Source organism: Ursus arctos, unplaced genomic scaffold (assembly GCF_023065955.2).
Source record: "Ursus arctos isolate Adak ecotype North America unplaced genomic scaffold, UrsArc2.0 scaffold_1, whole genome shotgun sequence".
NCBI classification, from domain to species: domain Eukaryota; kingdom Metazoa; phylum Chordata; class Mammalia; order Carnivora; family Ursidae; genus Ursus; species Ursus arctos.
This window is the reverse complement of record NW_026622763.1, coordinates 76,322,065-76,345,929: the sequence shown is the minus strand read 5'-3', so window position 1 is coordinate 76,345,929 and position 23,865 is coordinate 76,322,065. Positions and strand designations below refer to the sequence as shown.

Below are 23,865 nucleotides of genomic sequence, written 5' to 3'. Positions count from 1 at the left end.
GAATCATCAATGGATACTCAATCTAGGGGAAATTCTTAATGCAGAGTGGGATATTTGTATGGTCTTAAAATGTCTCCCCACCAGTTGCCTATTAGTTGCAAGGGAAAAATAGTAACTATGCAAAACAAACTGTATAGTGAAGAAATCAGACAACACCTTGACCAAATAATCAAAATTAGCATCACAAATGGGGAGCATATGGACACCACTGCTTCCAGATGGGACACCCTGAGAAGGGTACATCATTTAGGTAATATTCTGGTGAGAATGTATAGCTTGAAGCGACTCATAGGCAAACCACACACCAAAAATGTGGAAAATTCTATTTTTTTTTTTATAAAAGATGGTAGTGGGGATGACTGTATTCTTCAAAAACGTCAATGTCATAAAGAAAAGTTGTAGAAATGTTTAAGATTAAGGGAAACTAAAGAGACATGATAATACCATAATGATCCCAGATGAATTACGCACTGGAGGAGAAAAAAGCTATAAAGGATATGACTGGATCAACAGACAAAACTGAAATGTAGCACTTGACCGTGGTGAAAGTATTGTATGGGGGCGCCTGGGTGGCACAGCGGTTAAGCGTCTGCCTTCGGCTCAGGGCGTGATCCCGGCGTTCTGGGATCGAGCCCCACGTCAGGCTCCTCTGCTATGAGCCTGCTTCTTCCTCTCCCACTCCCCCTGCTTGTGTTCCCTCTCTCGCTGGCTGTCTCTATCTCTGTCAAATAAATAAATAAAATCTTAAAAAAAAAAAAAAGAAAGTATTGTATGAAGTAAACTTTCCTGGCATTGGGATAACAGTACTACAGTTCTGTAAGAAAAATTTCCTTATTCTTAGGAAATACACAGTAAAGTATTCAGCAGTAAGAAGCAATGATGTGTGCAAGCTACTCTCAAAAATGTGAGAAAAAAAGTATGTGCTGGGGTGCCTGGGTGGCACAGCGGTTAAGCGTCTGCCTTCGGCTCAGGGCGTGATCCTGGCGTATGGGATCGAGCCCCACATCAGGCTCTTCCGCTATGAGCCTGCTTCTTTCTCTCCCACTCCCCCTGCTTGTGTTCCCTCTCTCGCTGGCTGTTTCTATCTCTGTCGAATAAATAAATAAAATCTTAAAAAAAAAAAGTATGTGCTTACATAAATAGATAACAGAGAAAGCACGCAAAGGTTAATACACACGGGGTAAAAGTCAACAACAGGTAGGTGAATCTGGTCAAAGAGTACACTGTGTTGTTATTATTATTTGCATTCTTTCAACTTTTCCTTAAGATTGAAATTATTTCCAAATTTAAAGATTAAAAACGGTAAGTGTAAAAATATGAAATCATGAAAGTAGTAAAGAAGCTATCAGAGAATTTTTTTAAGAATAAAAAATAAAACTTCCACGGACCACCCAATTAAAAAATTGGCAAAGGACTTGAACAGACATTTCTCCAAGAAAGATAATACAAACGGCCAACAACGAGCATATGTAAAGATGCTCAACATCACTAATCATTAAGGAAACGCAAATCAAAACTACCTCGAGATACCATCTCACACACATTAGGATGGCTGCCATTGAAACAAGAAAATAGCAAGTGTTGGCAAGGATGTGGATGAATTCTTATGCGTTACTGGCAGAAATGCAAATGATGCAGCTGCTGTGAAAAACAGTACGGAGGTTCCTCAAAAAATGAAGTAGAGAATTACCATACGATCCAGCAATTCCGCTTCTGGGTACGTGCACACAGGAGTTGAAAGCGCAATCTCAAAGAAATATCTGTACACCCATGTTCATAGCAGTATTACTCACAAGAGCCAAAAGGTGAAAGCAACCCACACGTCCACTGAAGGACGAACGGATAAACAAAATGTGGCCTATACACACAGCGAAATATTAGCCTTAAAAAGGAAGAAAATTCTGACATGGATGGACCTTGAGGACATTATATTAAGTGAAATACGCCAATCACAAAAAGACAAATACTGCATGAATCCACTTATATGAGGTAAATAGAGTAGACCAATTTATAGAGATATAAAGTACAATGGTGTTCGCTAGGGGCGCGTGGGACAGGGGAATGGGGAGTTATTGTTTAATAGACACAGCGGTTCAGTTTTGCAAGACAGAAAGAGTTCTGGATATTGGTCATGCAACAATATAAATGTACTTAACAGTACAGAACTGTACATTTAAAAATAATTAAGATGGTAAATTTTGTTGTCTTTTACCACAATTAAAAGCACCAAAAAATTTCAAGGCCGAGATAACTTCATTGATGCTGACTGATGTTAGCAAAATAAAACTGCCCAAATCTGCTGGGAAGAAACTAAGTCCCGGGGAAGAACGTCATGTGTGGCTCCCAAGGATCATGATCATGCTGTTAAGAAACCGACTGCAAATCTCCCAGTGTTTCCGCTGTGCTCACCCTTCTAGTGCTGGGCACTCCTGTCCTTTGGAAAGGACAGGCTACATAATTTGTGGGGCTCCATGCAAGATAAAATGTGAGGCCCCTTGTTCAAACAATATTAAGAATTTTTAAACAGTGACCACTGAGCGTTAAAAAAGCAGGGGCCGTCTGGGACTACACAGGCTATATGTTCGGGAAGCTGGCCTTGATCAAATCGTATAGATAAGAACAGAAGCATTTCACAACAACCCAGTGGTGTACTGGGGTCAACGCAAACCAGCTAGTGAAAGCCATTCGTCAGATTTTCAGAAATTCTGTCATGGAACTGATGTCGTGTTGGTAGCATGAAATCAGCCACGGTGGGAACGTTTACACCAAACACTACACATCAGGGTCTCTCTCTCTCTCTCTCTCTTTCTTTTTGGGGTGGGGTGTTGAGGGTGGAGAGAAGAGCTGGTGGTTAAACATTTACCCACACACCAATGAACCTACCGGTAAGGCTTCTAACAGCTGTTCAATATGTGAATGGGAAAATGGTCCTTCCTCTCTTTGATGCAAAGACTCCAGTTCCTGGTCTGTGGGACGTGTCACTACCTGGGAGGCTGCAAATAGAATCACAGTAAGACAAAAATCATCATCTGACTAGTAGCAATCCAAGATAACCAAGCATCGAAGGAAATTATTTTATAGGCACATGAAGATTTGTAGTGCCATTTGCTTAAAGAGGCCTACACATACACCTAGGGGAAAAAAAGTGTGAACTTATACATTGTTTTTATCATTATATTCTCATTCCTTTTATTATATTTTATTTCTTATTATATTTACGTTTTTATTATTTTTATAATTTTATTATCCCTTAAAATTACTATATGCTTTACTAAATACTATTTCAGAACTTATGGTATTTAATGCATCAGATATTGGCCAAGTAGAGATTACAAAAGTGTTACCTCAAAAAATAAAGCCAGAACTCAGACGATAGCAAAAAAGATAAAGAAAGAAGAAAAGAAGGAAGGAAGGAAGGAAAAGAAAAAAACATTCAAGAAAAAAAATTCAAAAGTGGTGATTAAATAAATGTTATGTACATAAAATGTATTTCAATGGAACCATTAATAAGAATGACCTATGTCTGTATTATGTACATGGGGAAATGTGAGGTCTCGTAGGTGGGACTAAACTAAGTTTATCGAATATGATTAGCGTGATTTTAATTAAATATATATTTATCTGGCTTTCTACACACACATACATACACGCACACACACACACACAAATTGTCTTTCTATGTATACTCCAAACAGCAAACAATGATTATCTCTGGGGAATGGGCTGGCAGTAGATAAACTCTGTATTATCATTATTTGAATTTTTATTTAATTTTATTATAATTATGCATTATTTTTAATAAGAAATTTAAAATACTAAAGCAAACGCCAAAGCTCAAGAAAGCAAGAAGTTAACCTGGTGGTCCTTAAATAGGGCTTGTGTCCTCATCAGATACAATGGGCTTTGTCTTTGGATCACGTTCACTTGCGGAAAAGTCACCTACCATCTTCTCAGTCCTTTAGTCCTTCATCCTAAATGGAAGAATTAAGCCCAAGCTCTTAGGACTATACTAAGTCAATACTGAAATACTAACTGATATCTATGATACAGCACTAAATATGTATTTGGTCTCTGACCTCTTCTTCCTGGCACAGAGCTCCTAAAACTCTTGGAATCTCTGAAATGCTCAGTGTCCCTTGCTATTAAGATGCTACTGAGACGGCTGGTGATTGGGGCTCCTGGGTAGCCTCTGGAGGGGGACGGGCGGGGTACCAGAGGAATAAACCCGCAGTCAGAGGGTTGGAACTTTCTCCACCCTGCACTCAGACCTCTGGGAAGGGGAAAAGGGCTAGAGGTTGAATTAATCATAATGGCCAATGATTTAATCAATGAAGCCTCCGTAAAAATCGCTAACTGAAGGGGCTTGGAGAGCTTCCAGATTGGTGAACATGTGGAGATGCTGGGAGGGTAAGCCGCCTGGAGGGGACCTGGAAGCTTTATGCTCCTTCCCACATACCTTGCCCTATGCATTTCTTACATTTGGCTGTTGCCGAGTCAAATCTTTTTATAATAAACAAGTAAGTTAGTAAGTAAACTGTTTTTCTGAGTTCTGTGAGCTGTTGCAGCAAATTACAGAACCTGAGAAGGGGGTCATGGGAACCCTCAGTTTGTAGCTAAATCGGACAGAAGTCATGGGTATTCTGGGGACCTACTAACTTGTGACGGGTGTCTGAAGTGGGGGGCAGTCTTAGGGCACTGAGCCCTTAACCTAATTTAGTTAAGGTCTGTACTATCTCGGGTCAGTGTCAGAATTGGATTAAATCATAGGACACCCAGCTGGTATCTACACACACTTAGAGAATTGCTTGGTATGGACGAATCCTACCCATCCATGTCAGAAGTGTTCCAGAAGTGCTGGTGTGATAGTAGCAGAGGAAAACAAGTTTGGTTGGTTGTTTTCTTTTGACACCCAAAAGACATCACACAGCAGGTAGGTTGTAGAAAAGAAAAATCAAAATTAGAATTCTTCTTCTGATATAAAGCTCAGGTCTCAGGACTCACTGAAGCATTTACTGCATAAACACTACAGAGTGCCTTCTCCAGAGTTCAAGTATACAAAATCATCTGACCACCGCTCTGTTTATTTTGTGGGGGGTACTAACTACAGGAAAATGGCAACGTAATCAGAAAAAAAAATCTCTGCATTCAGCGTTCAGTGAGGATTCTAAATGTACTTTTATGTACTTCTTTTTTTTTTAAGATTTTATTTATTTGTCAGAGAGAGAGAGTGAGTGAGAGAGCACAAGCGGGGGGAGGGGCAGAGAGAGAGCAGAGTAGGGAGCCTGATGCTGGGCTTGATCCCAGGACCCTGGGATCATGACTTGCGCTGAAGGCAGGTGCTTAACCAACTGAGCCACCCAGGCGCCCCCTAAATGTACTTTTGACATCAACTCCCTGCTTTTTATTTCTCACTTGATAACTTTGGTTAGAAGAATCATTTTTATTCTTCATAACTTTTACTTAAGTTATGCATTTATTCATTGCTTTAGTTATTTTTTGAGATTTTATCAATTTAACAACAGGATATTTTGTTTCTCAACTCATTTTGTATTTATAGAATTCTTTTTTTTAAGACTGTATTTTTTTATTTATTTGACACAGATAGAGAATGCACAAGCAGGGGGAGTGGGAGAGAGAGAAGCAGGCTCCATGCTAAGCAGAGAGCCCTATTTATAGCATTCTTAGAGAGAAGTTTCCTTTTAACTGGTTTCGTTTTTAACCAAAGATATTTGCACACCAGATTGACTCACTGACTTAAAATATGGGTGTGGTATAAAAGCTTCATGAATATACTCATGCATTTTTTTTTTAAGACTTTATTTATTTGACAGAGAGAGGGAGCACAAGCAGGGGGAGCAGCGGAGGGAGAGGGAGAAGCAGGCTTCCCGCTGAGCAGGAAGCCTGATGCAGGGCTCGATCCCAGCACCCTGGGATCATGATCTGAGCTAAAGGCAGACACTTAACTGACTGAGCCATCCAGGCGCCCCTATACTCATGCATTTTTATTTTAGCTCTTGTTTAACAGTGGAGAAATGGGACCTGGAAAAACATAAATACTTAGCATATTGATACACGGTAAGGTAACCAGGTTTGATTTCCACCTTCTGCTATTACCTTTAGCAATACTACCTTTACAAGACAGGATTTAAAAAAAAAAACAAGGAAATAAAATTCTTCTTCTCTGGTAGTAATTTCTGAGAATATGAAAGTTTTCATGACTTTCTGACAAACATATCCATAGCAACATGTTTTATTCTATGCCAGACATGCATTTTATAGGAATTACTTCATTCGATCCTCAAAACACCCATGAGGTAGGTACTGTTATTATCCCCACTTTACAGATGGGGAAAGTGGAAGGTTAAGAAAAGAACCGCTGTCCCATTAATAAGTGGAGTCCTGGCAATCTGACTCCATAGACCTTATTTTTAATGCCTATGCTACCCTGCCTCCTTTTTTTTTGTTATTTCATTCAAAACAATTTTCTATACTCTCAGCCCCACGTAAGAATGAGGAAAAGACATTTAACTAAAACTCCTTTTCTTCCCTAGAATATAAACTCCAAGATAGCAGGAGCTTTGCTTATATACACTGCTGTGTCTCCAACTTCTAAACCTGTGCCTCGTTCAGAGTATGCATTCAATAAGTATGTCTTGAATGAACAGCTGAGGAGAAAGTTCTGGCTTTCCTAAAAGAATATTATCAGAGTGATGAGTATAGGACCAATTAGTTTCAGAATTCCCATGGTCTTGGGCGCCTGGGTGGCTCAGTCGGTTACGCATCTGCCTTTGGCTCAGGTCGTGATCTCAGGGTCCTGGGAACGTGCCCCACATTGGGCTCTCTGCTCAGCGGCGAATCTGCTTCTCCCTCTCCCTCTGTGATCTCTCTTGCTTTCACTCCCAAATAAATAAATAAATCTTAAAAAAAAAAAAAAAAGAATTCCCATGGTCTTGTGCAAGCAAGCAAGCGTAAGCTAGTTACCTTTCTCTCTTTTATAGTTTTCTATCTTTCTCATAAGGTTAGGTACAACTCTTCTGCAGAGATCCTCCAGTAACCTCAGATTATCTTCATCTATTAGACCTTGTTTCTCCAGATATGCCAGGAAACTTAGAGAGGTCTGCAAGAGAATCAATGGAGTCACATGTACTTGCCTTCTGATGATCCATTCATTCTTTAAACATTACCCGCATGGCCTCTAGAGACCAGGTTTTGCCATGATGAATAAGGAACGGTGTTTGTCCCTGCGGAGGGTCAGCAGTGTGGGGGAAGAGGCGTTACCGAGTAAATTATCTATATGAACAGCAAATACCAAACATACATAACTCACTACATCCCTACAGGCAGTGCTTGCTGAACCTCAAGAACAAGCCAATAAGGCCAGATACTATATAACCCCCGTTTTATTTTATTTTTTTAATTCAAATCCAATTAATTAACATATAATATATTATTTGTTTCTGGGTATAACCCCCATTTTAAAGATGAGATAACTGGGGTTCAACAACTTGTCCAAAGTCACAGAGCCAATAAGCGGCAGAGCTGGTATTTGAACCCTGGCAGTCTGATGTCAGAGTCTCTCTTGTTAGCCATTGAGCTACACTGCCTCTCACTCACAGCTATAAATGATATATTAGATTGGGGGGGCGACAAAACAGAGGCACCAAAGAAACGAGGGGCAAATATTTAGTATTTTAAAAGAAAACAAATTTCTTAAATGCTGCTGGGAAAAATGGCAAGTTGGCTAGTATTATTTTAATACTGAATTACATATGGGGCGGAAAGCACCATAATCTTTTCAGTGAACAGGGCTTCTCAGCGTATGGAGCCGGTTATGAAAAAATCTATACGCATGAACTTACAGGAGAGCCTACAGGAACAGTGATTCATCGGAAGTGAACTCTGAACACTAGCTCACTGCGTACTTGAGCGCCAGCTGGGTGGGAACTGGGAAGAGGTCTCCAGACATACTGGACGGTTGAATGGTTGAAAAGGGACAGTATGTTCAGGAACTCTGAGAAGGAGGCTTGAGTACAAACCCTGAATAAGAACTAGGTCAGTGCTGGACCAGTGGGCTGGTGTGGGACCGTGCAGGAGCACACACATACAGTATGCGAGGAGTCTGGCATGTGCCCCATGCATCAGGGAATGCCAGTAGTAGCTTTTAAGAAGAACAGTAACATGAACACATTTGTTTTTGAGTAGAAGTCTTGAAATAGGTTGGGGGAGGAAGGGGATTAGAGAGAAAATATTGGCAGCAAGATTAAATACTCTGGCAAAGACATGATCAAGACCTGGTCTAAAGCCAGTGGTGGAAACAGAGGAGGCGCCGGATTTGAGAAACATTTCTGAAACAGAATTGGTGAGTTGTGGAGATCAGTTGGAGGTGGATGAAGAAATGAAGAATCGAAGATGATTTTCGGTGGTGACACCACTCATTTATTCATCATTCATCTACATCACAAAGCAGGCTTCACACAAGCTGCACATGGAAGGGGATTCTTGAAGGATGACTAGGTCTTCATTGCCAACACGGAAAAAAACATTCCTTTGCCAAGGCAAAGTAGACCACATGTGGAAGTGATGTGAAACTAGAAACCTGGTTATGAGGAGGTTCATGTTGGCTTCAGCAAGAAGTTTCATTGGAATGAAGGAAGCTGAAGTCATATTGAAAGGCACTGAAATGTGACCCAGAGTTGAGTTAGTGGAGAAAGAGTGTATACAAACTATCCTTTCAAGAAGTTTGGCAGTAGGGGGAAGGAGGAGACAAAGCAATAACATGAGGATGAGGAAGGGTTACTGAGCGCGCGCGTGCAGTGTTTCCAAATAAGGCACTCAAGATGGCAACAACCAAGGGAAAGTCCAGAGTTACAAAATCTTACTTGATTTCTGTTCTCATTCGATCAAAGAGAGATTATAAACTTTTTTCAAAGATTTTTAGTTTTTTAAGTAATCTCTACACCCAATGTGGGGCTTGAACTCACAACCACAAGATCAAGAGTAACATGCTCTACCAAATGAGCCAGCCAGGCACCCCTGAGAGATTATAATTTTTTAAGAAGTTCCAGAGACTTGGGGCGCCTGAGTGGCTCAGTCGTTAAGTGTTTGTCTTTGGATAAGGTCTGGGATCAAGCCCCACATCAGGCTCCCTGCTCAGCGGGAAGCCTGCTTCTTCCTCTCCCACTCCCCCTGCTGGTGTTCCCTCTCTCGTTGGCTGTCTCTCTCTCTGTCAAATTAACAAATAAAATCTTTAAAAAAACAAAGAAATTCCAGAGACAGGGAGGACAGCCGAAAAGGCAAAGAAGAGTATGTATGCCCACCTGCAGCCCTAGCACAGCAATAGCTTAGCCAGGGAATAAAGCAGAAGAGAGAAGGGGGTGCAGAAAGATTCATCCAGAGTTATCAGCTGGGCAAAAGGGTCAGAGGGAATCCACCACACAAAATTCTGTGGTAGGTCACATGCAAATGATCTCTCACTGAACCTTGAAACAGAAACCCCATTTTGACAGCAACCTACCAGGAGGGAAAAAAAGGGACTAAGACATGATTCTAGAAGCAATGATGGAAATTCTTCATACTTTGAAGCAAGTTTGTGAGCTGTCTGGTAAATGACACTTTCTACATACACGCGCGCACGCACACACACACACACACACACACAATCGAAACGGAGTCCGTACTTTAAGAACACCCTCCCAGTAAATACTAGCAGGAAGTATCTGAAAGCTCCTGTTCTGCTTCTTTGCTAAGCGAGTAGATTTGGGTGTGGTTTCCTTTACATCCAACATTCATTTGATTACTACCCTGAGAACGGATTTCCGGACTGTTTTTGGGTCTCTCAGAATGTGTGAAGGCAGCTCTACTGCTATGAACTTGTACAAAAGTTATCAAAACGGAATCCTAGAACACTCTACAAAGGTCATTTTTCTAACTCGAGAGAGATCGTGTGAATTTAGGACCTTTCCTTTTTGAGTGAGGGAAGTTCAGGCCCTCCCCACCTGGCTGCTGAACCATTTATTTCTGTGACAAAATCTTTCGCAATCGCAACAGCAGATAACGCAGCCTAATTAAGCCCTGGTACGGAAACTCATCTGGGTCGCTCAGAGATTGTCCTTCCCCCACTTCAAGAACATCCAAAAGAGATCAACCTGGATCACCTAGGGTATAGAACTCAGCCACAATTCTCACATGAAGAAATAGATCTCCTTTGGAATAAAGCTGAGATCATTTGGAACCCAAACAGTGTACTTTTCCTGCATCTGACCAGGTATTCCCACAGTTCTGTGCCACAGGGAAATACAGCGATTGCTCCTTTTACTATTGTACTGAATGAGAAAGGAATAAAATCATTTGGCTACTTGAGCACGGGCCTTCCATGACTTAAAAGCTCATTCAGCAGGGGGCAAAACGTTTGTTATGCTTCTGGGCACAAACCACAGATGCCTGCAAGCTAAGGTCCAAGACCCTTGGAGGAAGTACAGGAAGAAATACACTCCCCAGGTTTTCCTAGGAGAAAATCACGGTTTCGTGTGGAGCATACCGGGGACTCCTGCCCATCTCCTCATCTGCCACCCCGTCGTGGGGAGTAGAACTCCTGTTCTCACCTACAGGGACAGCTATAACCACAGAGACTGGTTTCATTGTATTTATAGACCCAGAGACTGGAAAAATTGTCAGAGGCTACTCTAAGCTGGAAGAGAATATTATCAGAATAACCTGGAGAGCTTTTCATACTACAGGAAATCTCTTCCAATGCAGAGACATTTGGCCTCTGAACCGAGCTGCCAGGGTGCAGGAAAAACGGGAGACAGAGGCGCGTGCTGAACTGTACCGAGCACACAATCAGCAAAACTCAGACTTCGGGAAGTCTACCCGCCAACTGTCCCGTGCTTCTTCAACACATAAAGGTTAAGAAAAAGAAAGGGAGGGTTTGGAGGGAGAGGAGTTTAACCTGTAGATTGAAAAACACTCAAAAGAAAAAAAACTGACCAAGACTAAACTTGACATCTAGGGTAAATGCACAGGGAAATGATAAAACCATAAAGAAACGTCAGAACACGGTTACTATAAAAGCCAGGACAGCGGTTCTTCGGGGTGGGAAGGGCTGTGATTAGAATGCGGGAAATGGAGGGGCTTCCAGAGTGTCTGGCAAAATTCAAATTCTTGACCTGGGTGATGGTTTCAAAAGGATGAGCCTTATAATAATTCATTAATCTGTACATTTGTTTTATGTCATTTTTCTACACTTGTGTTTTGTTGGGCTTTTTTTTAAGAATAAAAAGATAAAAAGAGAAGAAAAAAGGTGTAAAAAACAAAAACAGAAATCTATCAGAACTTCCAGGGGCTATCTACGGGAGAAAATTAGCAGATTCTGACGAGCGGCAGTGTGTATAAGAAGGTTAGCCGTGTACCTTTGCCTATCCCATCAAGGTGGTTTAGTTCAGCTGCTAATCTCTCCAGTGATTCATTGCAAAAGCATATAAACGGAAAGGGTTCAGGACATTTTCTCAGAAAGAGAAAAGGAAGACTATATCATCCCATTCATGTACGCTTTCATTCAAAGCACGATTCTGTAACAGATTCTAAACGTTCTGGGCCTATAATGATGAGTGAGACTCAGTCCCCAACCCCACAGAACCCACAACCAACGTCTGGAAAAAAAGGAGCCTCAAGAGATGACTAATCAAAAGACACAGAGGCTAAAACCCCTGAGGGCTCTAAAAGGGGAAAAAAGATCTCAAAGATTGTGAGCAATGTAAACAAAATGAACCTACTCAGGTCTACAGGTCGGACACCAGGAAACATATTTAATGAATTACTTACATAGTCCTCATTTAACCTACCCCATGTAAAACAGCTTCCCAATCCTCAGTGACTTTTCTAAAGACCAAATTTATTTGTCAATAATATCAGCTGATCTCAGGAGAATGTGATAATGGGAGGGGTACGCGTGCCATGTGGAGCGCGGGTGATACTCGCATTCCTAAATTGCATGGGGGGGGCGGGGAGGTTCATGGCTGTTCACTTAGTACTACATTTTGTAACTTCCATACACGTTACTTGTTTTTTTGGGTGTCACCAGATGTTACATAACTTAAAATCTAATAAAAATAGCCGCTGAATAGCACAATTATAAAGTAATGTTAAAGGGTAAAATTTGAAAAGTGGCCCTTCCCAAGCTAACTAACCTCCTTGTTACAAGTTGATATTACAATCAAAAGAAAAACATATGACGTTTTAAGGCCTGGAAGAGAGATCGGCTGCTACTTTCCTACCCTTAAATATGACCCATACAGCAATAATATTAATAGACAGCAATTATGTTATTATTAAAAATACTACTGTTAGTTCAAAACACCTGGACAGCCCTCTACAAAGCGCATCCTCAAACGTATGTCTCATTTGATTTTCACAAAAACCCTACATAGGAGATAATGCAAAGTTCCTCAAAAGGACACTTAATATAGATGATCAATGACTCATTCCCACTCTGCCATGATTTCCTGCCTTCTCATTTCCACACGTTTCTCTACGGTAAAACATGGTAGGTGCCAACAGCAGTTAACCATTTACTACCTGATTACTAGGTGCCAAATTTTACCCACATTATGTTGTCTAATTCTCCCAACAGTCCTGGAAGGAGTGTGATTGTCCAAAATAGGATGTATGAGAAAACGGAGACTCAGAAAGCTTCAATCCCTCACCTCACATCGAGGTGTTAGAACCAGGACTAGAATTCAGGCCCATACAGCACCAAAGTCCATGTTCCCAAGCACTGTATGACGTCATCTCCAGCAAGTACAAACCCTTTCTGAAAACCCCATCCAGCATATTCTCAACACTAATTATAGCAGTGCTCACGAATACCCCACCCTATACGACCCACTTACCATCTGGATTTTGGGAATTGAGTCCCTCAGAAGGAAGATCATGTCCTTTAAGTTCTCTGAGCCGATGCCTTCTGACAGTTCATAGAGCAGGTTTCTAAGACATACATCCAAGAGAGACAAATAAAACCTCACACTTGCAGAGGACAGCACAGTAAATCAAGTGCTTTTTTATAAATATTTTCTCTCATGTGAATGATCACAACCTATGAATAGACAATTTTGAATCCCACTGTAAAGATTCAAAACAAAACCCTGAGCCTTAAGTGGCCTATTACATTAATATAACACAATAAGGGGGTGCTGGGGTAGGGGCAGTTGGTTAAGTCTCAGACTCTTGATCTCAGCTCAGGTCATGATCTCAGTGTTGTGAGATCAAGCCCTGCATTGGGCTCCACACTGAGCGTGGAGTCTGCTTAAGATTCTCTGTCTCCCCCTCCCTCTGCCCTCCCCCCCACCGTCCCCCGGCGCCCACTTGAGCACACACTCTCTCTCAAAAAATAAGATTAAAAATAAAATAAAATTTAGAAAGATAACACAATAAGCAGTAGAGGTATGCTGAAGGATCAACTATACTGTGTTATATATTTGCAAGTTGCTAAAGAGTGGGTTTTAAAAGTTCTCATCACTCACATACACACAAAATTTGTAACTATATGTGGTGACGAACGTCAAATTTACTATGGCGATCATTTCACAATAGATACATACATCAAATCATGATGTTGTACACCCAAAACTATTATAATGTTAGAGGTCAATTATATCTCAATTACAAATAAAAAATCTTAAGTAAATAAAATCATGTTACCTAAGGTCTGACCCATGATAGACCTGTGCCCGTACGTCACACCATGGATAATATGTCTGTATTTTACCTCTCTGGGTTTCACCCAAAAATGTATGAAAATTTAAAACTGGACAAGGTATAAATGGTGTCCTTCCCTACCCCAGAGACACATCTCCTTTGTCATTCTGCTTATGTGGCCGCAAAAATGCATACATTCCCTCTTCTCATGAGTCCCCACAGTGACTCACAGGAAGAAGGGTTGTCTGGGAATGTGGAGGGTAAAAAAGCGAAGGCCCTGCTCTGCTGAAGCGGGCTTCCTGGGGCAGTGAGAAGCCAACCAAGGGAAGCCACTGCCAGGCCCAGAGCCGGGCTTTGAAAAGCCTCGCTGACCTTCCCAGCTCTCATCTCATGAGTACCGGACGCGCGGCGAGATCTGGTTTAGAAGCACTGTGCCATCCAAGGACGTAGATAAAAAGATCTTAATCCCAGCCTCTTTTCAAAGCCCCGTGGCCCGAACGAACACTAACTAGATGGAAAGCACCCCCCACCCCACCCCCGGCCCCATCTTGATCACAGACCCCTCCTCACCTGAACAGAGAGACCCTCCTTCGGGTAGGCAGCAAACTCTCCACTTGCTCTTTGCTTTGGCTGAGGTACCGCAGCAGCGATTTCTGCTTGATTATGTAGAGGAGTTCTGCTAGGAAGAAAGGGTCTTCCTCACTCAGCAGCTCCTGGGCCAACAGATGATCAAAAATGTCTGAGGCTGAGCTGGACTCCTCCAGGTTCTTGTGGGAGATGCAGTCTCGGCAGAGAAACTTTAAGCCCTCCACATCTTGGTTCCCCAGCTTTGAATCAATAGTCAGAAGCTTCCCGCGGAAGCTCGATTGACCATTATTATCATCTGAAGGGAAACTCGAACTTTGACCTTGAGATGTCATGGCCAGCCTGAAAGAGACAGAGGTGGGGCAGCACATGAGAGAGGAAGCATACATGGAACCCCAACTTATCGGGCCTTCTCCGTTCCAGGCAGGAGACTTTCCCAAAAGGGCTGAAAAATAAAAATTCCTGTGAGCTTACTTCAAAAACCAATCGCCAGAAAAATGAGCCCAACACTTGTGTGGCGACCCTCTTGGAGGCCTGGAGGGAGCTTTTTTGGAATCCAATTTACTTTCATTTCTCCCAAATCAAAATGTCCCTGGTGAGAGCTAGTCAAAAGGGATGCTGACGAAGCACAATCTCTCCCCATTAGAACTCTTCATTCATTCCCACCAAAGGGTAGAAATAGTGCTTAGATTTATGCCTTTCATTTTAGAAATAAAGCGGTCTGGGGGTTTATATTTCACAAGTGTCCACTAATCCAAGAACAACCATAATGGACAGGTCCATATCGCACAAAAAGAGAAGCCATAATCCTAGACCCCAAAAGAAAGGGTGGTTTTGGACAAGAGTTGCCCAAATCAATGAAGGAAGTCACAAATTACCTAAATTAGTATTTCCACCAGATCAGTTCATAAAGTTCATATGGTATTTTCTACACTAAATTCCATTCTAATCAGAGGAGCAATGAACTGATAAAATTTTTCAGTGTAATATTATTTATTCTGTAAAGCCTCAAGGTATATATTCTCTTTGCAAGACTTGGCTATTTAGAAACAAGAAACCACTTTACAAAGGAAGGAGAACGTAACAAAAAACATCACTAACAAAGAGTGGTTAGATCTAGGTGGTAGAAATACAAATACTATAAATTCTCTTCTCGGCTCCTGACCGAGTTTCTTGGATTTTACGCAATGAACACACATTACTTTTTTTGTTAGAAAAAGAAAATAAGGGGCGCCTGGGTGGCTCAGTAGGTACAGCCTGTGACGCTTGATCTCAGGGTTTTGAGTTCAAGCCCCACATTAGGTGTGGCCGCTTACTTAAGGAGATAAAGAGAGGGAGGGAAAGGGGGGGACAGAGAAAGAAAACAGAAAATGGTATTTTTAATGTGATCATCCATGGGGTCTTCCCTTCTGGAAGTAGTCTGTGATACCAGAAACCAAATGAATGGTTTCTTGGAGACGGCTTCCCATTCTAAGTTACCTACGTTTGTCTTGCAGTTTCCCAAACATTCCAATCCGTAGTCGGCCAGACTGTTTCTATTTTGGGACTAGCATATTTCCGCCTGTAAAAGTCTCTGTTGGAGCTTTCTGGGGCTTTTTAAACCTTCATTTTCCCTAGCACGGCTAGTAAATCCACGCAGAAATAGTGCCATTGCCGACGAGAGTTTCTGCAAGTGTCTGTCACTAAAGCAAGGAACAAGGCTAGAGTGTAAGAGCTCAGCAGGGGAAAGGTGCTAATCACATACCTTCAGATCCAATTCCGTTGACCCTCTGGAGGCAAATGGTTCCGGGAGACACTGCCTGAAAATCAAGTTTTAAAGAAATTAGAATCCTCCGCGTAATCCAAGTTCCAGCGAAGTTCCCATTTGCGCGGGAAGAGAACGCAAGACTTGCAGCCTCCGCAAGGAAAACGGGATCTTCCGGTTGGGCAGCTTTATAAGTTATTTCCTGCCTACGTCATCGCTGCCCCGGCTGCCTTTTCCCCTCCCTTTGCGGGTTTGGGGTAACTCTGACAAACAGCGCCTCCTAAAGGCAAGAGTCACAACTTTCCACAACGGGACAGCTCCAGATTTTCCTAGGTTAAACCAAGGGCTCCTACAAATAAACTTTTGAAAGGGACTAAGTGTTCTTGCCATTCCCTTGGATCACTGAGATTGATGAAAGAAAGAGAGAAAAGAAAGAAAGAAAGAAAGAAAGAAAGAAAGAAAGAAAGAAAGAAAGAAAGAAAGAAAGAAAAAGGAAGAAAGGAAGAAAAGAAAGAAAGAAAGAGAAAGAAAGAAAGAAAGAAAGAAAGAAAGAAAGAAAAAGGAAGAAAGGAAGAAAAGAAAGAAAGAAAGAGAAAGAAAGAAAGAAAGAAAGAAAGAAAGAAAGAAAGAGAAAGAAAGAAAAGGAAGAAAGAAAGAAAGAGAAGAAAAAGGAGGGAGAGAGGAAGGGAAGAAGGAAGGAGAGAAGAAAAAAGAAAGGAGAGAGAAAGAGCTTATTTTCCTAACCATCTCCTTCTCCAAACTCTCTTAACCTTTAAAATAAAACCCAAAAACTTGAGAAATAATGGTCAGCCATCTTAACCCTTTCTCAAACATTTGCATGCGCAAATAAAATTTTAAGGCAGAAAAAAGGGAGGGAGAGCTGAACTATAAATCCATTTGGAGGTATTTGCAGGGAACTCAGCAGACAAAACTGATGAAGTCTTTGGCCTCACAGCACATTCAGTGCAGCAGGAAAGACTTTGAAGACATTATTTCTAAGAATAAAAACAATACCTAATACTTACATGGCAACTACCATTTTTTCATTTAATCATCCCAAGGCTCTAAGATAAATACTATTAGCATGACCCTCTTTTAAGATGTGAATACTAAGATACAGAAAGGTTAAGTAATTTGTCCAAGATTATACGGTAAACTAGTGGGAAAGCCAAAATTTAAGCCAGCAAATCTGACTCTAAGTCACTACACTGCAATTCAGCTCATTCAAATGTGCAGAGCTCTGATAAGTACAGCATCTTAGAAAGATATTTTATCTCTGAAAAAAAGATTTATGGTGGCTTATTAACAAATATATTAAAGTGCCATTTTCATATCCTTGGCATCATCCGGAGAACTTCTATATTTAAGAAAGACAAGCCCTATTACTCAGCCATAAAAATGAATGAAATCAGGGCACCTGGGTTGCTCAGTCAGTTACGCATATGCCTTTGGCTCAGGTCGTGATCCCAAGGTCCTGGGATGGAGTCCCACATGAGGCTTCTTGCTCAGTGGGAAGCCTGCTTCCCCCTCTGCCTCTGCTGCTCCCCCTGCTTGTGTGCTCTCTCTCTCTCTCTCTCTCTCTCTGTCAAATAAATAAATAAATAATCTTTTTAAAAAATTAATGAAATCTTGCCATTTGTGAAAACATGGATGGACCCAGAGGGCAGTATGCTAAGTGAAATAAGTCAGAGAAAGACAAATACCATGTGTGATTTTACTTATATGTGGAATCTAAAAAACAAAACAAATGAACAAACAAAACAATAACAGACTCATAGGGAACTGTTGGTTACTAGAGTGGGGGTTGGGGGACACCTAAAACAGGTGAAGGGGACTAAGAGATACAAACTTCCAGTTATAAAATAAGTGAGTGATGGGAATGTAACATGTAGATAGGAAATATAGTCGATAATTACGTAATCACTCTGTATGGTGACATGGTAACTAGACTTAACATGGGGATCATTTCATAGTGTACAAAAGTATCAAATCACTATTACGTACACCTGAAACTAATAGGATATAGTATGTCAGCTGTACTTCAATTTTCAAAAAGCCTACGACTTAAAGTGTACTATGGGCAGAGCAGTTCAATCGATTTAGTAAATCGGTCAAAAGATACAATTGGTTGGTCCTGGAAACAAGTGCGAAAAACCAGAATGTGGCTTTGAGTGAGGAGGAGATGATTATGTGTGTATGACGTCTACAAAATCCCTACAGACAGGCATGAGCACCGAGATAGGGACTTCCATTCATTATTGGAATTTTTGCCATTTGGAAAAGTTCTTTGCCATTACTAATAATAACTAAATGGTTCAGAGAAAAAGAAAGAAGCAAGGACAGACAAGTCCTAGCGGTGATGGTTGCACAATGCCACTGAATCGTACACTCAAAAGTCATTTGAACGGTAAGTTTTGTGTCGTGTATATTTTGCCACAATTTTTTTGAAAGATAAAGATACACAAGCCCTAAGTCTTAGTCTTCTATTCTATTTAATTCCTTGTGGCATTTCAGAAGGTAGTTTGGCAAAACTATCATTCCTCACCCCGTTCATAAAGTACATTAGCTTTTTCAACTTTGATTCAACAATATTAAATATTTAGCAAGCCCTTCCTATGTGTACAGCACGGAACTGGGCACGATTAGAAAGGAAAGGTGAATAAAATGCATCTGCCTTCAAGTAATTATGATTACTCCCATTTTTTGATCCCTTCTTTTCTGATGAACTGTCTAAAGTCAATGTTATTAGCTACATTCAGTAGATGAGGAAATCAAAGTTCACAGATGCAAAGTATCTTGCCATCATCCCAAAGCTAGGAAGAGATGGGGATTCTAGGTCTCTCTGATTCCAAATCCCATGCTTTCGGTCCCAAGGCTATGGCTGCCTGTACCTCCAGGTATGCCGTGGTATCTGTAACCACAGGGCAGGGTGTGGTGATGCTACAACAGGGCTTCACCTAAGTGCCACAGGGGCCCCAGGAACAAGGGATGAATCCTGATGGAGATGCCTTGGAGGAGGAGGAGGTATTTGAGCTGAGCTTGGAAAGTAGAAGTAGAATAGAGACACACGAAGTAAAACTTCAGCTTTTATCCTAGTACTCAGCGGAAACACCTGCACCAAGTTATGGAGGTGAGATGGTATGCTGTTTTATTTGTAGTCAGTATTTCATACTTCTTCCAAATTAGAGCACAGTAACTGAGCACGTGCTGATGGCAAGTTGAGAGTAATGGAAAGAATAAACATTTCTTACAGCATCTTTCCTGATTCGTTGCAGTCAACTGAGTCTACATGAAGAGCCAGTCAAAACCTATATAGCCTTTTACAGTGATGGGGGACTGCCACTGCCCTAGTGACAAAAGGGAAATACTGGATTGTTTCTTTAGTTCCGCCTTCCGAGTGGCTGGTGGTGGCAGTGGTAGGCTTTCCTTTACATCCAGGCTTTGGTCCAAGTTCTCCATCCTCCAGGTTTATATAGGGGAACTTTATAGGTATATACTTGTGAACTAAAAAAATGGACACAAGTGATGGGGTCTGATGGGTATGCCAGCTGGAGAAGGGCTCTGTGCCTTGAAATTTTCAGTCCAACCCCTGGTCCTGAGGTAGCAGCCTCTTCTGATTAGCCATCCCATCCCCAACTTCCAGGCCCTCCTCCCCCACTCATTCCACACTTTATCCACACACTCCAGACCTTACCAGAACCAGTTTTATTCTTAGTATATGAAAGCATGGTGAAGCCATGTACTAAAGGGGAAGACTCTCCCAGGTAAGGATCCCAGCAGAGATGTCCAAATAGTGAACTGGCAGGAGATTGTAGCTAGACAAGTAAAGAGTGACCCATTTTGGATTCACTATCCTAGAAAGCTATCTGTTTTAGCATGCTCTTTTCTTACTACAAAAGAGATAATTAAAAAAAAAAAAAAAGAGGGGGGTGAGCTCCCAATATTTAAAGTAGAAAAGCTGAAAAATGGAGAAACCCACAGTCACTGGTAGTCTATAACTACCTTAAAATTTTTGTATATAGGGTGCCTGGGTGGCAGAATCAGTTAAGGGTCCGACTCTTGGTTTCAGCGCAGGTGGTGATCTCGAGCCCTGCATCAGGCCCCACACCCCGCATCAGGCTCCACACTAAGCATGGAATCTGCCTAAAACTCTCTCCCCCCATGCCCATCCCCCCCAACGCACTCTCCCTTTAAAATAAACAAATAAATCTTCTAAAAAGAAAATTTTGTGGGCACCTGGGTGGCTCAGTCAGTAAGCTTCCGACTCTTGATTTCGCTCAGGTCATGATCTCAGGGTCGTGAGATCATGTTGGGCTCTGCGCTCAGTGCAGAGCTTGCTTGAGATTCTTTCTCCCTCTCCTTCTGCCCATCCCCCAACTCATGTGCGCTCTCTCTCTCTCTCTAAAATACATAAATAAAATCTTTTAAAAAAAGAAAATTTTAGTATATATCCTTTCACTTTTCTATGTGTATATTATTTTCCAAAAATTGAATTGTGCTGTACAATTTTCTTTTTTCACTTAATAGCACACACATATTTTTCTCCATATCATTAAATAGTCTGAAAACATGATGTGTAACGGCTAAATGATATTCCCTTCCATGGACGTACCATACTTATTTAACCAATTTCTAATTATCAGACATTTAATATGTTTCCTATCTTTTGCTATCGTGAACAATGCAGCATAGAAGATAGTTATAGATAAATCTTGGCACATATTTATAATTATTTTTGTTGGAAGAACCTAAATGTAGAACTAGGAAGCTGATCTATAAATTCACCATTTCCCAGTCTGTGAACCCTGAATGTCTTTCATCTTACTTTCTTACTTAAATGAGTTTGGGACAAGTAGCTAGGTAAATCTGAAGTGACAAAACGTCAAAGTTCCATGATGATATTTCCTAAAAGAACTCAATAAACTAACAATAGATTGTCTAGGAAACTAGGCGGATGTGGTTAAGAGTAAAAAAAAATTTTTTAAGATTTTATTTATTTATTTGACAGAGAGAGAGAGAGCACAGCAGGGGGAGCAGTGGGCAGAGGGAGAGGGGAAAGCAGACTCACCGAGCAGGTAGCCCAATGCAGGACCCAATCCCAGAACCCTGAGGTCCTGACCTGAGCCAAAGGCAGACACTTAACGACTGAGCCACCCAAGTTCCCCAAGAGTAAAATATTTTTAATGCTGTTCTAAGAAAATTTAAAAATAACCAAAAATGTGTCAGAGACCTAAATGTAAGAGCTAAAATCATAAAACTCCTACAAGAAAATATGTGTAACTCTTCATGACCATGCATTACGCAATAGTTTCTTACATATGATGCCGAAACTTTTAAGCAACAAAAGAAAAACGGATCAGTTTTGGACATCAACAAAATATACACATTTTGTGCTAGAAAAGACCCTATCCAGAGAGTGGGAAGACAACACCTAGAATGGAAACAACTATTTGCAAATCTTATATCTGATAATAGACTAGTACCCAGAATATATAAAGAATAATTATGGGGCACCTGGGTGGTTCAGTCCATGAGCTGAGTGATTGCCTTCAACTCAGGTCATGATCCCAGGGGTCCTGGGATCAAGCCCCGCATCAAGCTACCCCTTCCCCACACTGGGCTCCCTGCTCAGTGGGGAACCTGCTTCTCCCCTTCCCTCTGCCTGCTACTCCCCTTGCCTGTGCTCTTTCTCTCTCTGTCAAATGAATAAATTAAAAAAAACTTAAAAAAAAATAATAATTACACCAGAACAATAGAAAGACAGTTAAAATGGGAAAGGATTTGAATAGATGTTTCTACAGTGAAGATATACAAATGGCCAATACGTACATGAAAAGATGTTCAACAACATTAGTCATTAAGGCAAATAAATCAAAACCACAATGAGATACCACTTCATTCCCAGTAGGGTGGTTATAATAATTTAAAAAAAAAGACAAACAAAAACAGGGATGTGGAGAAATTGGAACCTTTATACACTGCTGATGGAAATGTAAATACCCAAGCGAACTGAAGACATGTATTCACACAAAAATTTACACATGAATACTCAGAGCAGCATAATTCATAAAGGCCAAAAAAGTGGAAACAATCCTAATTTCCATCAGTTGATGAACAGATAAACAAAATGTGCTATATCCTCTACAATGGAATATTATTCAGGCATAAAATAAAACCAAGTGCTTATGTATTCTTCAACATGGATGAATCTTGAAAACATTATGCTTAATGGAAGAAGTCAGATACAAAAGGAAACCTATTGTATGATATGAAATATCCAGACTAGATCAATGTGTAAAGATAGAAAGTGGATGAGTGTTTGCTCAGGGGCTGGGGAGAAGGAGAGAATAGGGAATGATGGCTAATATGTATGGAGGATCTTTTTAGGTAGATGAAACTGTTCTGAAATTAGATTGTGGTGATATGCACAATTGTGAATATATATTCAGTGACTTGTACACTTTAAAAGGATTGATTTTATAAAAGGTGAATTATATCTCAGTGAAACAAGAAAGGGAGATCTGGAATATGTCACTATCAGATGTCACAGACAACCTTGTGATTGTTAACTGTGTGTATCAACTTGTTGGCTAAGGGATACCCAGAGAACCAGTAACTTACTTCTGGTTATGTCTGTAAGGATGTTTCTGGAAGGGATTAGCATTTAAATCAGTAGACTGAGTAAAGAAAATCTGCCCTCAGCAATGTGGGTGGGCAACATCTAACCCATTATTGGTCTAGTAAAGAGGAGGGGGAAAGGCAATTCTCTTTTTGAACTGGGTTGGTCATCTTCTTCTACCTTAGGACATTAAAGCTCCTGGTTCTCTGGGCCTTTGGACTCCAGGACTTACACCAGCAGCCCCTGCTCCCCACTCCATCCCTCACCCCACCCCCAGCCACACTCTTACTGTGTATGCGCTGGAGAATCTTGAAGGTTTCAAAAGAGGGAGGTGACAAAGCTGCAGTTACAGAGACTCTCCAGGTTGCCATGTACGAAGTAATCATAGATTTAAGAGGCTGGAGACAGGATCAGTGAGAAAGCTATTCTTATAGTTCAATGGAGAGATCATGAAAGCCGGGGGGTAGAGGAGGCGGCTGTAATGATGGAGATAGATGGAAAAGACATTATAGGTACAGAACCAACCCATCCGGAAAACAGGAGGATGAAGAAACATAGGAGAGGGTGGATCAAGGCGAAAATGGTGTTCTGGAGGCTCTGTTAACTGAAAGTGGAGACACAGGCAGAAAAGCAGATTTGGAATGGAGGTTTTGTTTGTATCTGGAGTACACTGAGTTTGAGGTCCCCAAAGGAAATGTAGTGGAAACATTTGCCAGGAAGTTGCAGGGTGAGATTTGAATTTGAAGAGTCTGGGCTAGAAATATTCAACAAGTTAGCAGCACAGGAGTAGTAGTTGAAGCTACAAGGTTGTTAGAATAAGAGAACATATAAAGAGAGAAAACAAAGGAATGATCCTTGTGCATATCCACATCTATGGATCTGGAGGAGAGAGATACTGGGAAGACTTGGTCAGAAAAGTCCTTGGTAGAACTCTAGGGCGGAATACCCTAGAGAAGTAGGAAGGGGACAATGACCCCATAGAATCTATGGACTACTAGTCTGGTAACTGTGGTGCAAGTTACCCTTGGATCTTGTAGATTTGGCAGAATGAGTACGGTGAAATCCAGATAGCAAGGAAGTATGGAGTAAATGGGTGAAAGAAGAGAGAGGAGAGTAGTCTAAAACAGACATAAGACAGTGGCTTGAAAGAGAGGGACTTTATTTAATGGGGAGTCAGAGCTTGTTTTTGGACTGAAGGATAAAAAGAGAGAGAGAGAGAGATTAA

At 41.1% G+C, this 23,865-nt stretch overlaps 2 protein-coding genes across 4 annotated transcripts in view; both read right to left on the bottom strand.

Annotated features, from left to right (window-relative positions):
* CASP10 (caspase 10) overlaps nt 1-16,220 on the bottom strand; it is a 33,039-nt gene extending 16,819 nt beyond the window's left edge. Inside the window, exons 1-5 of one of the 3 annotated variants that reach the window (XM_026492189.4) lie at nt 16,022-16,220; nt 14,263-14,619; nt 12,888-12,981; nt 6,982-7,117; nt 2,884-2,993 (exon numbers count right to left, since the gene is read on the bottom strand). In XM_026492189.4, the coding sequence (XP_026347974.3) occupies nt 2,884-2,993; nt 6,982-7,117; nt 12,888-12,981; nt 14,263-14,612 (690 nt within the window). In that variant the 5' untranslated portion in view covers nt 14,613-14,619; nt 16,022-16,220. The remainder of the gene's footprint in view (nt 1-2,883; nt 2,994-6,981; nt 7,118-12,887; nt 12,982-14,262; nt 14,620-16,021) is intronic. The other 2 variants (XM_048213956.2, XM_048213955.2) reach the window with 2 other exon arrangements.
* CFLAR (CASP8 and FADD like apoptosis regulator) overlaps nt 16,021-23,865 on the bottom strand; it is a 52,901-nt gene continuing 45,056 nt past the window's right edge. The window contains exon 11 of the transcript XR_006408739.3: nt 16,021-16,076. The gene's annotated coding sequence lies outside the window, so the exon portion shown is untranslated. The remainder of the gene's footprint in view (nt 16,077-23,865) is intronic.